The following is a 14,985-nucleotide window of genomic DNA, read 5'->3' on the forward strand; positions in this document are numbered from 1 at the left end:
GTACATCCAAAATCAGACTTTGCCCCCAAATTTTTATTATGAAAAAAATTCAAGCATGCAGGAAAGTTAAAAGAATCACACAGTGAACACATGACCCTCCATCTAGAGTCTACAGTTTTTACCACTTTGCTTTTATTTAACTCTGGCTTTCTTTTTCCTCTGAACCATGTAAAATTAAATTGTAAGTAGACATCAAGATATTTAAATACCTCAGCAGACATCTCTTTAAAAAATAAGGATATTCTCCTATATAACCACACTACTGTTACTGCAACTAACACAATTAACAGTACTTTCATAATGTCTTCCAGTGTCTAACCCATATCCCAACTGCCCCAGTGGTGCTGAAAGCGTTATTTACAGCTGCCCTCCCCCAGTCTCGTATTTTCATATTTGATTATTTACAGCTGCCCCCCACCCCAGTCGCGTATTTTCATATTCGATTATGTCTTTTTGGTCTCAGTCTGTAGCTGCCTGTCCCCTCCTCAACCTCCAGTACATTTTTGAAGAGTCTAGGCCAGTTGTTTCATAGAATGTCCTACAATCTGGAACTGCCTGGTGTCCATTTGATGTGTTCCTTAATCCTTTGTATTTTTTATAAACCGGAAGATCGGAACTCTTGATTAGATGTAGGTTAAAAGTTTTTGGCAGGAATACTCTTAAAGGTAATGTTACCTTGTTTTAATGTTAGCGATGCCCACTTTGATCTCTTGGTCAAGAATGCCGGTCGGCTCTCCCCATTGTAAACGTGTATTTTTGCCCTTAGCCATCAGGTGACCTGTGGGAAGTGTGTGTAATGTTCCAGAGTAGTCGCACGAGTTTTGACCGCAGTTGACACTCTACAGCATTCCCTCATGGAGTGGGTTGGCCCTCATGTTTCTGTGGACTTGGTGGGCCTTGCATTGCTGTAGCACGTGAGCGTCACCTAGCTGGAGAAAGAAGAGTTAACGTCTGCTCATCCTGGGTCAAGCGAAAGACAAAGCCGCTATTACAGATGACAGAAAATGAGTGCTCAGAAGACCCCTTTCTAGCACTACAGTTTGAGTTTGCTAAAGACGGACCATCTGGTCTGGAGGAAGGGTGTCATACCCACAGAGTGTTAAGGAAAGACCTTATTCTGCTGAATGTTTATGCCTCCGAGTCAAGGCATTTCCATGTGCTTTCTTTGATAATTTTTGACCTTCTGTAGAAACCACGGCTCTGATTCCATGTTTTTGACAACCAGGGTGCTCATTTCAGCTAGAACGTTGCCTTTTGGAAACACTTAAATTCCCAAAGAGTAGATAACCCTATTAGTCTATTACAATCTTCTAGGCTAAAAATAATATGATTATCGTATATTATCCCCATGGGACATGGAGAATAATCTCCTTTCCAAAAGAGGATCAGGAGGGGGGACCAAAGGGCTGTCTGCGGGAAAATACTTTGGGGTCGTGGGCTTTATAGAGAGAACTTGCTCGGTCAAGTTATGACTGGAAGCCCCAGAAGTTTTAGGATGATAAAAAATCATTTGGAGGTAGGCGAAAGTAGAATAATGGTTTGGTACTGGAGAAGGCAATGGCACCCCACTCCAGTGCTCTTGCCTGGAAAATCCCACGGATGGAGGAGCCTGGTAGGCTGCAGTCCATGGTGTCACTAAGAGTCGGACACGACTGAGCGACTTGACTTTCACCTTTCCCTTTCATGCATTGGAGAAGGAAATGGCAACCCACTCCAGTGTTCTTGCCTGGAGAATCTCAGGGACGGCGGAGCATGGTGGGCTGCCGTCTATGGGGTCCCACAGAGTCGGACACAACTGAAGCAACTTAGCAGCAGTAGCAGCAACTGGGAAGATAATTTGGGTCTGGAGCAGGAAAAAGGGGGGGATCCTTAATAAGGCAAAAGCTTGGTTCTGTTTTTGTGCGCCTCACCCCATATAAATGTACGATCATTGTTTACAAAAATGAAAAGAAAGAAAAAGACCATGTCCCAAGGCAGCATTCATTCCTAGAGGCTGTTCCTAGACATTACATAGGTGCTGTGTGAAAAAGGCATTCTCAGTACTTCTGGAAACTTCGTAATTTTGGATCAATTTGAACAGATTTGGTTACTGCAAGAATTTCTACCTTTATTCTGTTTATAACATTTCATAGATTTTACTTTTAAGGTTGTACAAGATTCTACCAGGTATATATATCTGTTCTTTAGTTGTTGCTTTTGAGTTTTTGAGTTTTCCAAGTTTTTGTTTTTAGGAATAACAGAATTAAAACCTTTGTGCGTAGAATGTCCTCGTATTTCAGATAATTGCCTTAAAATTGCTAGATCAGAGAATATGAGTATTTTTACGGCTTTTTGTTGAACTTGCAAATAGTTTTCCCAAAGGGTTATACTGATTTACACTCACACCAGCAAAGTTTGTCAGGTATCAGTTTCATTATGTCATCTCCTGGCTTAGAGAATCTTTCTTGTATGGTTGCAGAAAAACCAGTCTGCTTCTAACTTGAGAAAACAAGGCTCCTCCACCAAATGGCCACAACAGCAAGCTGTGTGCTGAGCTGTAATTCATTAATTTAATAAACAGATAAGTGTCTCCTATTTATCAGACATTGTAGATGGAGAAGAAGTAAGACAGTCTGTACTGGTAAGGAATTTATAGCCTGCTGGAAGAGATAAGCTCACATTTATAGGGATCATGGTAAGAGTTTATATATATCAGTTGGGAAAGAATCAAGACCACCCAAGACTAGTCTTGGGGGTGGGATGGTACCAGGAAAACGTACCATTAAAAGCGCCATTAAAAATGAAAAGCAGCATTAAAGCTTCTTTGCGTGAACAGGTGTCACCCAAGCGCATTCGTACAGAGGCCAGGCGTCAGTAGCCACAGGAGGCGCTCTGCTCTCTGGCCGGTGGGACTGAGGCCAGAGAGCCTTGTTCAGGCCCAGGAGGTGGGCAGAGTCAGGCTCCCACCGGGGACACGTCTACTCACTCTGCACATTTACCCCCAGGGCACGGCCACAGTCTGTGCAGGCAACCCAGTGCCAACGGCCCCAGAAAGGTCATTTTTGATCGTCTCTGAGACAAATTTGGACATCCTTGTTTGCTCAGCCTCTCCTGCATGTGTGTGTTTCTGGAGGTTGCTAACTCACCATGCTGTTGAGAATATGGGGGGAGGGACTTCCCTGGTGGTCCAGTGGTTAAGCATCTGCCTGCTAACACAGGGGACACGGGTTCGATCCCTGCTCTGGGAAGCATCCCCCGTGCTTCGGCACTAAGTGCATGTGTCACAACTACTGAGCCTGTGCTCCAGAGCCGTGAGCTGCAACAAGGGGCGCTGTGGCCACGAGAAGCCCATGCCCCACAGCTCGAGTAGCTGTGCTAGTAGCAGGTCGCCACAACTAGAGAAAACTCGCAGCAACAAAGACCCAGCACAGCCGTAACATAAATAAATACTCTTTTTTTTATTTTTTAAGAACTTAAAATTTTAGAAGAAAAATTGGGGGTGGGAAGCTGAAGTTAAGCGACCACCGTAGGCTACTCAGCTAGCTAATATCTCTCAGGCAGCACTTTCATTTCTAATCTCATGTACAGTTTAATAATTTAACAGCTAACAGACTAACAGGTCAGTGGAAATGTTTACAGGGTATTTCAAAGCTGTTAATTTTTACCACTTGGACTTTTTTTTTTTTTGAATAGCTGGGGATAATAATTAGAGAGGGTGGAAAACAAAACCTGTGTTTGATTTGGTGGTTTGTCTGCCTCAAGTGGGAACAACCGGGAAAGCAAAAAATTCGTCAAATGAAATTTTTCTCCTCAAATAACTGTTGGGATTCCTTACGGTTAATGTGTCTCGTTGCCAGCCCCCCATTTTCTTTAAATACTTTATGTGTGAAAATTGTCACACAGTTGCTCCAGAACATTAAAATAGATGTGCCAAAGGGTGTAAATTTGTCAAAAAAAAAATTCCTTGTGTCTTAAAAAAAACAGCTTTCTTTTCCTTCTTCAGTGCGTGTCACTGTACCCACAATTTTGGATCTTCATCTCTGTCTGTATAGTATGATTATCCAGCATTTTAAGTAGATCTGAAAAGCAGAAATTTGGGATTCATTCTTGAGCCTCAAACTGGTAACAATTTTAATAAAATGTTAGGGGATGTACCATACTATGCCGTAATCAATGGTATCACCACTGAAGTGGAATATTGGAGGCGAGTCACTTATAAGAGTTTGACGTAAAGATTCAGATGGAAAGAATCAGTGAGCAAAGTGTGATGACAGCAGCGTCCCTGGGCGTCTAGAACCTGGGAGACAAGGGAACATATTTGCTAAAAATCTGGATTCTGGAGGCAAAGAGCTGTTGGGAAGTCTTGGCTCCAAATTGTCAAGTTACTTATCCACACCTCAGTCCCTTCATCTATGAAATGAGAGTAATAACCTATTTCTCCGTTTACTGTGAGGATGAGATGAGATAAGGCATGAAGCGTTTAGAAAGGCACTGGCACACAGAGACTCAAGACACGAATTGCTTTTTACAGGAATCCATCTCTTTATGAGCAGAATAAGTTGGCTCATTCTTCACAGAACACCTGTGTGTGGAGCAGTGGGCACTGACCATCTGATCTGGGGGAGCAGTCAGTTTATTTTTCAGGTTCTGGTTTATCTCAGAAAATCGTGGTCCAGAAAGGCTGTGCGAGTTCTGCAGCTGGTCTAGCACGACAGAAAGCAGACGTCAGCGCTCCCGCAACATATTCAGTCCTTGTTTCCCCTTGATTTTTATTGTGTCTCCTTTGGGTATTTTATGGACAGGGGCAGGAAGAGGGAGTGAGCGGCCTTCCTGACGTCAGCACTCCCGTGACATATTCAGTCCTTGTTTCCCCTTGATTTTTATTGTGTCTCCTTTGGGTATTTTATGGATGGGGCAGGAAGAGAGTGAGCGGCCTTCCTGTCTTCTTCTATGTACTCCTTTTCTGCTCTGTTCCCTTTATATTCTCTCCCTTTCCCCATCCTTTATTTTGAAGTCACATGAATGTGAATGGGGTACAAGCCTTGGTTCATAGATCTGTTCCGTTCTTTTCCTGGAATGTACTTGACCCTGTTAGAAATCACACATTGGGTGGGCTGTAGGAGGTGTTCAGAAGAAAGATGCCAGACGTGAGCCAATCCCCAGAAAACGCCTAGTCTGATGGGCCCACACTGGACACCAGACTCACCTTTGCGCCCCGCCCCCACGAGCTCTCCCCAGCTGTGTATCAGGAGTTGTTGTTCAGTCGTGTCTGACTCTGTGAGCCCGTGGACTGCAGCATGCCAGGCTCCTCTGTCCTTCACTATCTCCTGGAGTTTGCTCAGATTCATGTACATTGAGTCAGTGATGCTCTCTACCATCTCATCCTCTGCTCTCTGCTGCCTACTTCTTTTGCCCTCAGTCTTTCCCAGCAGCAGGATCTTTCCCAATGAATCAGCTCTGCACATCAGGTGGCCAAAGTATTGGAGCTTCAGCATCAGTCCTTCCAGTGAATATTCAGGGTTGATTTCCTTTAAGATTGACTGGTTTGATCTCCTTGCAGTCCAAGGGGCTCTCAAGAGTCTTCTCCAGCACCACAGTTCCAAAGCATAAATTCTTTGGCACTCAGCCAAAGTGTCTTTATGGTCCAACTCTCACATCTGCACGTGACTACTGGAAAAATCATAGCTTTGACTAGATGGACCTTTGTCAGCAAACTGATGTGTCTGCTTTTGAATACGCTGTCTAAGTTTGTCATAGAGTTCATTCTAAGGAGCAAGCGTCTTTTAATTTTGTGGCTGCAGTCACCGTCCTCAGTGATTTTGGAGCCCAAGAGAATAAAATCTGTCACTGCTTCCACTTTTTCCCTGTTTTCCATGAAGCGATGGGACCGGTATCAGTAGTACTGGCTTTATATCCTGACGTCTTCCCTCCATCTGCCCACTTCAAGATTTGGCAGACAGAGGAATGATTCCTCCTGCTGCTTCATCTAGAGCGAAAATATATTTTTGGTGAGATTTGGCACCCAACTTGTAGTAACCAAATGGGACTCTGCGTACGGTGCCTTGTTCAGTTCTTCCAAAGCGGTTCCTCCTGTTAAGGAACTGAGTTCTGTCTGCTGAAAAGCTCAGTCTTTGATTCAGAGCCGTGAGTTTGAGCAGGGAGTGTGTATTCGCTGGTTTTGACTGATTCCTACTGGTTGGCCCCCCTGAAATCTGATCCTGGACTATTTCTTCAATGCCAGGCCCCTAAGTACAGTGCCAAAGCCCTTTGTGATCCGCTCCCCTCTGCTTTCCTCTCCACCCCGCCTACCCCAGCCTCCTGTTTTTGCCATACGTACCCTTCATTCCTGCCATACCCAACTGCTTTTCGTCCCTCAGATGCCTCTTTCTCGCTGTGTGCCCCTGCATCTGTGCCCTTCCCTTCCCTGTTTCAGCGTTCTTACTTCTAGACCATCCCCTAGAGGTCACCTCTCCTCGGGAGTGTTTTCTGACACCCCGCCACCCTCACGGTGTGAGCTATAGCTCCTCACCCGGGCTCCCTCACAGTGAGCACCGGTTGCAGTTTCCTTGTCTGGCTGTCACTCAAGATTCTGGCAAGGACTGCATCTTATTTATAATTACCATTCTTTTCACATAGTAGAGGGTGGTTCCTGGCACGTGGCAGGGGTATAATGTTTACCTGGTTTGCCTTTCATCTCTTTCTTCCTATAAAATATGTATGTGCCTAAAAGTTCACCGTATTTCTGTATCAGCATAACACATACATGCATGTGCACGCACCTGCACACACATACGTACACGCTGTTGCTCTTTGCTTTTTTCCAGGTAACAATATATCCTAGAAATTAGTTCATGGGTTTTCCTCAATCCTTTTTTTTTTTTTTTTTTTTTTGGTAAATTTATCAAAGTATAGCATACATATTAAATTGTGCACAAATAAATGAACAGCTTGATGACTTTTTCCAAAAGGAGTATACCTGTGAAACCAGTATCCAGGTCAGGAAATAAAAGGCGACCAGAAGCCCCCTCCCAAACCACCCCCCCAACACACCCCCACTCCTGCCCTAGATACCTCTTCCCAGGCTTCTGACACTACAGATTAGTCATGCCTCTTTCAGGCCCTCTGTACATAGAATTCATGTGTTGCATGAGAGATGCATCCGTGTGGTTGCATATAGTTGTAGTTGATCTCTTCTAGTGGCTGTGTCAGAGAAGGCAATGGCACCCCACTCCAGTACTCTTGCCTGGAAAATCCCATGGACGGAGGAGCCTGGTGGGCTGCAGTCCATGGGGTCACAAAGAGTCGGACACGACTGAGCGACTTCACTTTCACTTTTCACTCTCATGCATTGGAGAAGGAAATGGCAACCCACTCCAGTGTTCTTGCCTGGAGAATCCCAGGGATGGGGGAGCCTGGTGGGCTGCCGTCTCTGGGGTTGCACAGAGTCGGACACGACTGAAGCGACTTAGCAGCAGCAGCAGCAGTGCAGTGTGTTAAGGAGCATTACAAAACCAAGCAACTTAGCGGGGACCAAGCGTAAGTGAAGTCTCTCAGTTGTGTCCGACTCTTGGCTATACAGTCCTTGAAATTCTGGGGCCAGGTTACTGGAGTGGGTAGCCGTTCCCTTCTCCAGGGGATCTTCCCAACCCAGGGATCGAACCCAGGTCTCCCACATTGCAGGTAGATTCTTTACCAGCTGAGCCACCAGAGAAGCCTAAGAATACTGGAGTGGGTAGCCTATCCCTTCCCCAGGGGATCTTCCTGACCCAGGAATTGAAGCGGGGTCTCCTGCATTTTAGGCGGATTCTTTACCAGCTGAGCTACCAGGAGCGAGAGTACCAGAGAACATTTTTAGGGAAAATGTTATCTGTTTGGCAGCTCTGCTCGGTTGGTACAAAGGAATTGCTGAACTTTTCTTCATGACCAGGTTCATGTAATGAAGCTGGTTAACTCAAAACATTTTAAGTTCCTCTCATAGTGGAGTAGGGAGCTAATCACAAGAGAAAAGCTTGAAATCCCATATCCATGCACAGCTGAGTTCAGAAGGCTCCACTGTTCGTTGTCCCAACTTAGATATTCATGTATTCAAGTACTTATTCTCCTTCCTCTGTGTTCCAGACACACTGTTCCTGCCACCAGCGGCATAGATCCTGCCCTCACTGAGCTCACATTCTAGAGGGAGATAACATGACAGATTAAGAAAAGGTGTCATATGTTAAATAAAAGAATAAAGCCGGAAAGGAATGGGGGGTGCACACACACACCTGTTGGGTGTTGGCGTTAAGACACAGATTTTAAAGGGTAGTCAAGAAAAAGGGATGGCTTTCTTAATTCTGTTTACCTTACCCAGCCAGATGTAATGAACATTAACGATACACATTTAGGTTAAAATTATGAGCTTTTTAAGTATATAGACTCCAGTATATAGACTCCTCTAATTGTGTCAATTCCTCTTGGGTTCATTGTGTCAATTTATTTTGCTTTTAAGCCGAAATGTCAGATTTCATTATCTAGTGAGGAATTTTTTATGAGTCAGAGTCATTTATTAACCTGTGTGTTCAAGTAAAACGGTGTTCCCTGACTCCTAAGGATGTGGAGGCCGCCTGGAATTCTGATGGAGGGAGGAGAGGATGCCTTTCCATTAGGGTGCCCACTGCTCTGCTCCCGGAAGCCCTCCAGTTAAAACCGTGGCCCAAGGCTGCCTCCATGGGCACCTGGATGGAAATTTCCAATTATGTAAACCTGAAAGGGGCTTATTTCTCTCAGCTGAGTTATGATCACAGGAGATACCTCAATCTAGAAGCGGGGGCAGGACAGTAATTACCATTTCTCATGAAAGTGTAAAAAAGCTACAAGTAAGCCTGAATTTGTAGTAAATGTTATTTTAGCATGTATCACAGGGCAAGGGACCTGCCCTGGGCAACGGTGGATTAGGTAATTCAGCATCTCTGTTGTAGGATTTCTTTGGCTCTGAGCTGTTGCATATTTGCGTCTCCAAGAGGGGGCTCGAATTGTTGACAGCGCTTTGGTAACAGATGGCTCTGGGCCCATCAGACTGTACCTGGCTCACTGTCGGCATGGGCCACACACTCTTCGTCAAGTGTGGACCCCTGGGCTGAAATCCAGAGCAGCCCAGGACAGTGAGTGAAGTCATGGTGATTCCAGGAAGAGAGCGGGTAGGGTGGTTAACAGAGGAAGTGGGGCTGTTTAGCATGAAGTTACAGGTTAGGCGGGGTGGGTGTGAGCCTGGTTGACAGTGTCTGTTTTCCGATATCTGAAGGGTAGGAAAGGAACTTGACTCTTCCGTCAGAGGGCAGGATGAGAACCAGCGCTTAAAAGCGGCTGGAAAACATTTTGGACCCAACCCAAGGTAGAGTTTTTTCTGAAGATGGCTCTAATGTACAGACTGACTGCGTTCTCAGAAGACACAGTTTTTGGGTGGTGTGTCTGAGGAGGTATTGAAAAGTGTTCTTTAAAATCCCATCCAACCCTGAGTCTATGAATCTGTGATTATTTTCTTTGGCAAAAATTTGCTTCTCTGGCTTTTTTTTTTCAGCCTTTTGCTAATTCCTGTGGAGAGTTTACAAAAAGCATTAATAATATGTGGTTTGTGTAATTTGTTAATTGAATGACAAGATGAACACATGAGACAGTTGTTAGCAAACTAAGACAAAATATAAACAAAAGGCACATTTTTGAATACCACAGAAATCCTAGAAGGGGAAGCCTGGAGAAGTAGCTACACTGGGGTTTGAAGGATTAATGAGATTTGCATGGCCACAGGGAGAGCAGAAGCATTGAGGATCAGCAGAAGCCCAGGCACGAAGGCCAGAGATGCAGAAGGCTTTTGAGGAGGAGCTGTGTGGGTATATCTGTAATTAAGAAAGATCCGCCCGGCAGCTTTGTGTAGGAGATAAAGACTTGATTGCCATCTTCTTAAGAGCTATAGTTTAAGTCATGTGGGTGTGAAATCTCTGAAGGACAGGTGGCTAGAACACGGATGAGCAAGTTCTTAAGCTTAGCGGTTAGAGCATAGTTAGACCTGGTTCAGATCCATCCCTCAGTGACCTTGGAGAAGCAAGGTGGAGAAACTGAAGCCTAGAAGTCAACCCCGAGTCGGATAGTATTACTTGCCTCTTAGGTTATGAGGATTAAGTGAGATAAAGACTTAAGTGCTCAATATGTGTTACTCACTATTACTGATTATGTAGCTGAAGTTCCCTACCTAGAGCGGTGATTCTGGAAACGTGCTCCTCTGCCCAGCCACATGGGTGTCACCTGTGAGCTTGTTACAAGTGCAAGTTCACGGGCGCCACTCAGACTTAGGGAATTAGGGTCTGGGGGTGGGTGGGAGGTGTAGGAACCGGCTCTCCAGGAGATAGGCAGGGAAAGGTTTGAGAACAGCCCTAGGGGAATCGAACAGAACTAGATAGGGAGGGAGTTGTTGTTGTTTTCCCCCTCATTTATTTATTTTTATATTGTATTGTTCTCTGCCATACATCAACATGGATCAGTCATAGGTTTAGAGTTTTTTAAAGAAGGGCTAACAATGGTATTCTTTACAGTGGAGAGGATAAAAAGCTCAGAGAAGATGAAATTTGGGGGAAAAGAGGTCGTGTGTATTTTTTGCAGTGCCTGACAGCTTTACACAGGTGTTCAATAAATGTTTGTCTTTATATTATTGAAGACAGCTGGTTTAATAGTATGCTGGGGATGGAAGGAAGATTTGGTGTAATATGTATAATATACATAATATATAGCCTAAGTGATAAAAAATATATATTTACTGCAGAGCCACATGAGAAATATGATACTGGATGAAGTTTAAATCTTAGATTTAACTGCCTGCCTACTGTGGCCAGGCAAGCTGCTCTCTCGTAAATAGAAAGTGAGGTGCTGCTCTTTGTTTGCTGAGGCTTCACAGCATTGTACTTTCTTTGAGGATTTGAAGCTGTTCCTCCCCCCACTCTCCCACCCCCTGCCGCCCCGACCCGGGAAACTTTTTTATGCTACAAGAGAGTTAACACTGTGTCTGATCTCTCTGGCCACGCCAAGAGTTAAGCATGCCCTTGTCTTCCGGTCACTGCCAGGCCTCATGTGAAACTGCTCCCTCATTTCTGAACATTGACTTCTCTTGTTAATTATTCGACGGCTCTGGGTTTACCTTAGAGAAGATCAAAAGCTTTTAGATCCCGGTTACTGTGGGCTGCCTGGGGCTTTCCACATCCAGCCTTGTGCTGGATGACTTGTCCGTCCCCGCCCCCCATCGCCAGCACAAGCACCGACCACGTAGCTGGAAATAAATTGACTTCTAAGCTTCATCCACTTAGTCCTTATTTACTGCCCATTATGTGCAGGACGCTGTGATAATAATGAGACAGTGTCCACAAAACATGTCTTGCTGAAGAGCCAGGACCGCCTGAGGCCGTGTGGATTGAGTCTGGAGGAGAGGCCGGGGCTGTCTGTTGCGTACCTGCCTGGAGCCTGGTTGGAGGTCAGCCAAGTGTTCAGACGAGCCCTAGCACACGCCAGAGTCCAGACTTAGAAACATGCCGTCCCCTCAGCCCCTTTCACAGTGACTGGTGAGGGAAACGTGAATAAATTAGAATGGCTGGTGAAGAAGCTATGTTTATAAACCTTACAGTTTCTTTCAAATACATAGCATTTGAGATTGCAGACAGAGTGCAGGAATTATACTAGAGATGGGCTAATTTCATGCTGTAGAGAGACTTCAGGAAAACCCGAGGGGAGGTTGCTTTCCAAAGATGATGGTGATTGGGCAGTTAATCTGTTGAGTATATGTTTTTGTTTGTTTCGCCTTGTTTTTATTGAGCTGTAACTTGCATATAACATTCTTTTAGTTTCAGATGCACAACATGATGGTTGGATGTTTTTATGTATCATGAAGGAAATCTGTTTTAATTGACACCCAGATCAAGCCACTTGCTCCTTTTCCATTGCTGTGAACTTTGGGGCTGAGGCGGATGGATAGTGAGGACTGCTAGCATTTGGTAGCATTCTTTCATTATCTTCTCTCTCTCCAAATAGTGCAAAAAAAAAAAAAAAAGTAGCTGGAGCCTTCATCACTGCTTTTAAAAGATAGCCAGGACCAGACCTACATCTAAGTGATTCCAGAAGGCAGGGCAGTTGGTGGTTTCCTTTCTCTGAGGATAACCAGTGAGTCTGAGAATGTGAATTTAAAAAGAGCAGAGATCTTTTTCAGAATGTTTTAATTGATCCAAAAGGTCTTTCTGATCATATCAGGGCTAGAACACTGCTTGGGTATTTGAAGTTCAGGTAGAATATAATTTTTTAAAGCTGTCGAATATGGATAGATATTCCCCTAAGTCCTACTAGCTACCCAAGGAAGATCAGTGCCCTGAAAACTTAGAACCCAGTATGGAAAAGAGAAGTTATGGCCTTGTAGAACCTTAGCGCCTAAAGACGTTTCAGAAAGAAAAGGGGGAAAAGGAAAGAAACTCAGAGTAATGCGGTTTTTTGGTGTGTTTTCTGTTACTGACTGCTTCTGAATTAACCCCCTTTCCGTCCCCTTCTGTTTCCACAGTGAACACCTACCTCTTCATGATGCAGGCCCAAGGCATCCTCATCCGGGACAACATGCGGACCATTGGCGCGCAGGTGTATGAGCAGGTGGTCCGGAGCGCCTACGCCAAGAGGAACAGCAGTGTGAATGACTCAGGTGTGTTTCAGTAAAGGGGGTCTGCTCAGAATGTCTCCTCCCAGAAGAGGGACACGTGTGTCAAATAATTCTCTTCGATGGAAAAAACGTGCATTGTGGAGGAGGGGAAGGTTTGACTGAGTCTTAGGTTATCATCAAAAGAAGCTCTTGCCAAAGGAGTCCTTGTTTGTTCTGTGGACAGTATGTTAAGGGTGACCGGTTGACTCCACTTTCACTTCGTGAAGAGTATCTTTCAAGAGCCCCGCTTTTTGTGTAGTTGCCCTAAGTAGGCAGATTAAGCATGTATCTTTAGGGCACCAGAAAGGCAGGAGCACCAAAAATATTTAGAAAATAATTTGATTTCAAAAAATATATCCATACAGTCTGTGAGGAAAAATAGGTTGGTTGGACTTGACCTGCACATATTTTATGGGTTAGCATCGTGGGGTTCGTTGGTTGGACTTGACCTGCAGTTATCTTACGGGTTAGCGTTGCGGGGTTCGTTGGTTGGACTTGACCTGCAGTTATCTTATGGGTTAGCGCTGCGGGGTTTGTTGGTTGGACTTGACCTGCAGTTATTTTACGGGTTAGCGCTGCGGGGTTCGTTGGTTTTGTTTTCGCACTCCATGTGGTGCTGGTGTGCCCATGGTGCTTTCAGAGCTAGTCTGGTCCTGGCGGCCACACAGGAAGAATTGCACCATCTCGTCCCTTCCTTCAGATGCTCCTCGAACTTGGCCAGCCCAGTAGGCCCGGTTCACCTTGTTGTGTCTAAATGCTTTAGTTGAAACTTAACAAACTTCCATTTCGTAATCATCAGGCAGTCTGGGACAGGTTCCACAAATTATAAAAGTGACTTCAGGAAGAGAAATTGAATGGATCACCTAGTTTGCCTTCCTTGGTCAGGTGTGATTTTCACCTGGTGGTTGAATGCCAGTTGCATGCCCGTGTTTGGTGGTCAGACTCATTTAGCTTTGAAGAAGGCTTTTCAGATTATTCAGCTTAGCAGCAGTGACAGACCCCAGACTGAACATTTCCGCCTCAGTTTTTGGAACTTGGACCTGTAGCTTTTATTATCTTTTAAGTGCTAATTATGTAACGAGAGAAAAAGAACACCAAAGTTAGATGGCTTGCCTAACATTATATTGTTAGAACTTGAACCTGAATTGTAGGTTTGACTTTAGCTATTTTTTACAAAAGACTATACATAGCAAGTTCTTTTTGAGAGAAAGCTGTCTTTTTTTATGTCTTTTTAACTCTTCCAAAAATTGAACAGAGGAAGTATTTCCAGATGGTTAAATGGGTCTTCGTGAAGCATCTCCAATCTCCAGCCAGGGATGGTTTTTATTTAGAAAATGGATTTTGAAATTTCAGTTTACTTCGAATTCATGATTTACCTCTTATTTCTTTAACTGAGGACTAATGTGCTTTCCCTGCGGCTTCTTACTGATCTCACTCAAGCCTAGAATTATAAAACACATACATTTTTCAAAACACTTTGCTCCAACTCAACCCTTTGTTCCTCTCTAGTAAGTTCTAAGATTATCCGGAACTCACTGAAGAATGTGTAATTGCTTTGCAAATGTTGCAAATGAGAATTCTGTGGTGTTGGGATCTCAAGAGGAAGCACTGCCTCTGAAAGGGAAGTTCAGTCCTGAGAACTGACCACGTCCTAATGTATCAGTCTGCCCTGCTGGCCGGTTTAGCAGTGACCAAGCACCACAGATTAGTAAACTGATAAGCTTCGATACTTCCTTTCTTCTGGCGTGCATGCTGAAAGTCGCTTTAGAGATGTCCGACTCTTTGCAACCCCACGGACTCTAGCCCATCAGGCTCCTCTGTCCATGGGGATTCTCCAGGCAAGGATACTGGAGTGGGTTGCCATGCCCTCCTTCAGGGGGTCTTCCCAACCCAGGGATCCAACCTGTGGTTCTTAGGTCTCCTACGCTGGCAGGTGGGTTCTTTACCACTAACCACCACCTGGGAAGCCCTTCTTTCTTCTTAAAAGTTTGCAAAGAGCAGGCCGTCAACTTTTCAGAACTTTCCAGCCACGTTATGGCCTCAGGACGAATGGCCTGAGGCCTGCCCCGTGCCTAGAAGAGGAGTCACTGTAGCTCCTGAAGTCAAGGGAAAAGCTGAGCACGGTTCATCGTTTGTGGCACTCAGTGTGAAAAGGATCCCACACTCATCGTCTCGCTTGATTTGCGTATGGTTCCCTTGGGTAGGCAGGATTTTACTTCCATTTTTCCCAAGTACACGTAATCTTGGGGGTGTTGGTGTGGTTTGGTCATGTGACTGTCCCTAAATCCCGCCCCAAACCTGCTTCTGGT

At 44.8% G+C, this 14,985-nt stretch overlaps 1 protein-coding gene across 2 annotated transcripts in view; it reads left to right on the forward strand.

The window, feature by feature from the left end:
• The window catches only part of B4GALT5 (beta-1,4-galactosyltransferase 5), a 77,097-nt gene that overhangs the window by 41,807 nt on the left and 20,305 nt on the right, over window positions 1-14,985 (forward strand). For both annotated transcript variants that reach the window (XR_011466455.1, XM_070381058.1), the window contains exon 2: window positions 12,545-12,679. Coding sequence is in view for 1 of the 2 variants with exons in the window: in XM_070381058.1 (XP_070237159.1) it covers window positions 12,545-12,679 (135 nt within the window). In the remaining variant the exon portion in view is untranslated. The remainder of the gene's footprint in view (window positions 1-12,544; window positions 12,680-14,985) is intronic.

Source organism: Bos mutus, chromosome 13 (genome assembly GCF_027580195.1).
Source record: "Bos mutus isolate GX-2022 chromosome 13, NWIPB_WYAK_1.1, whole genome shotgun sequence".
NCBI lineage: Eukaryota > Metazoa > Chordata > Mammalia > Artiodactyla > Bovidae > Bos > Bos mutus.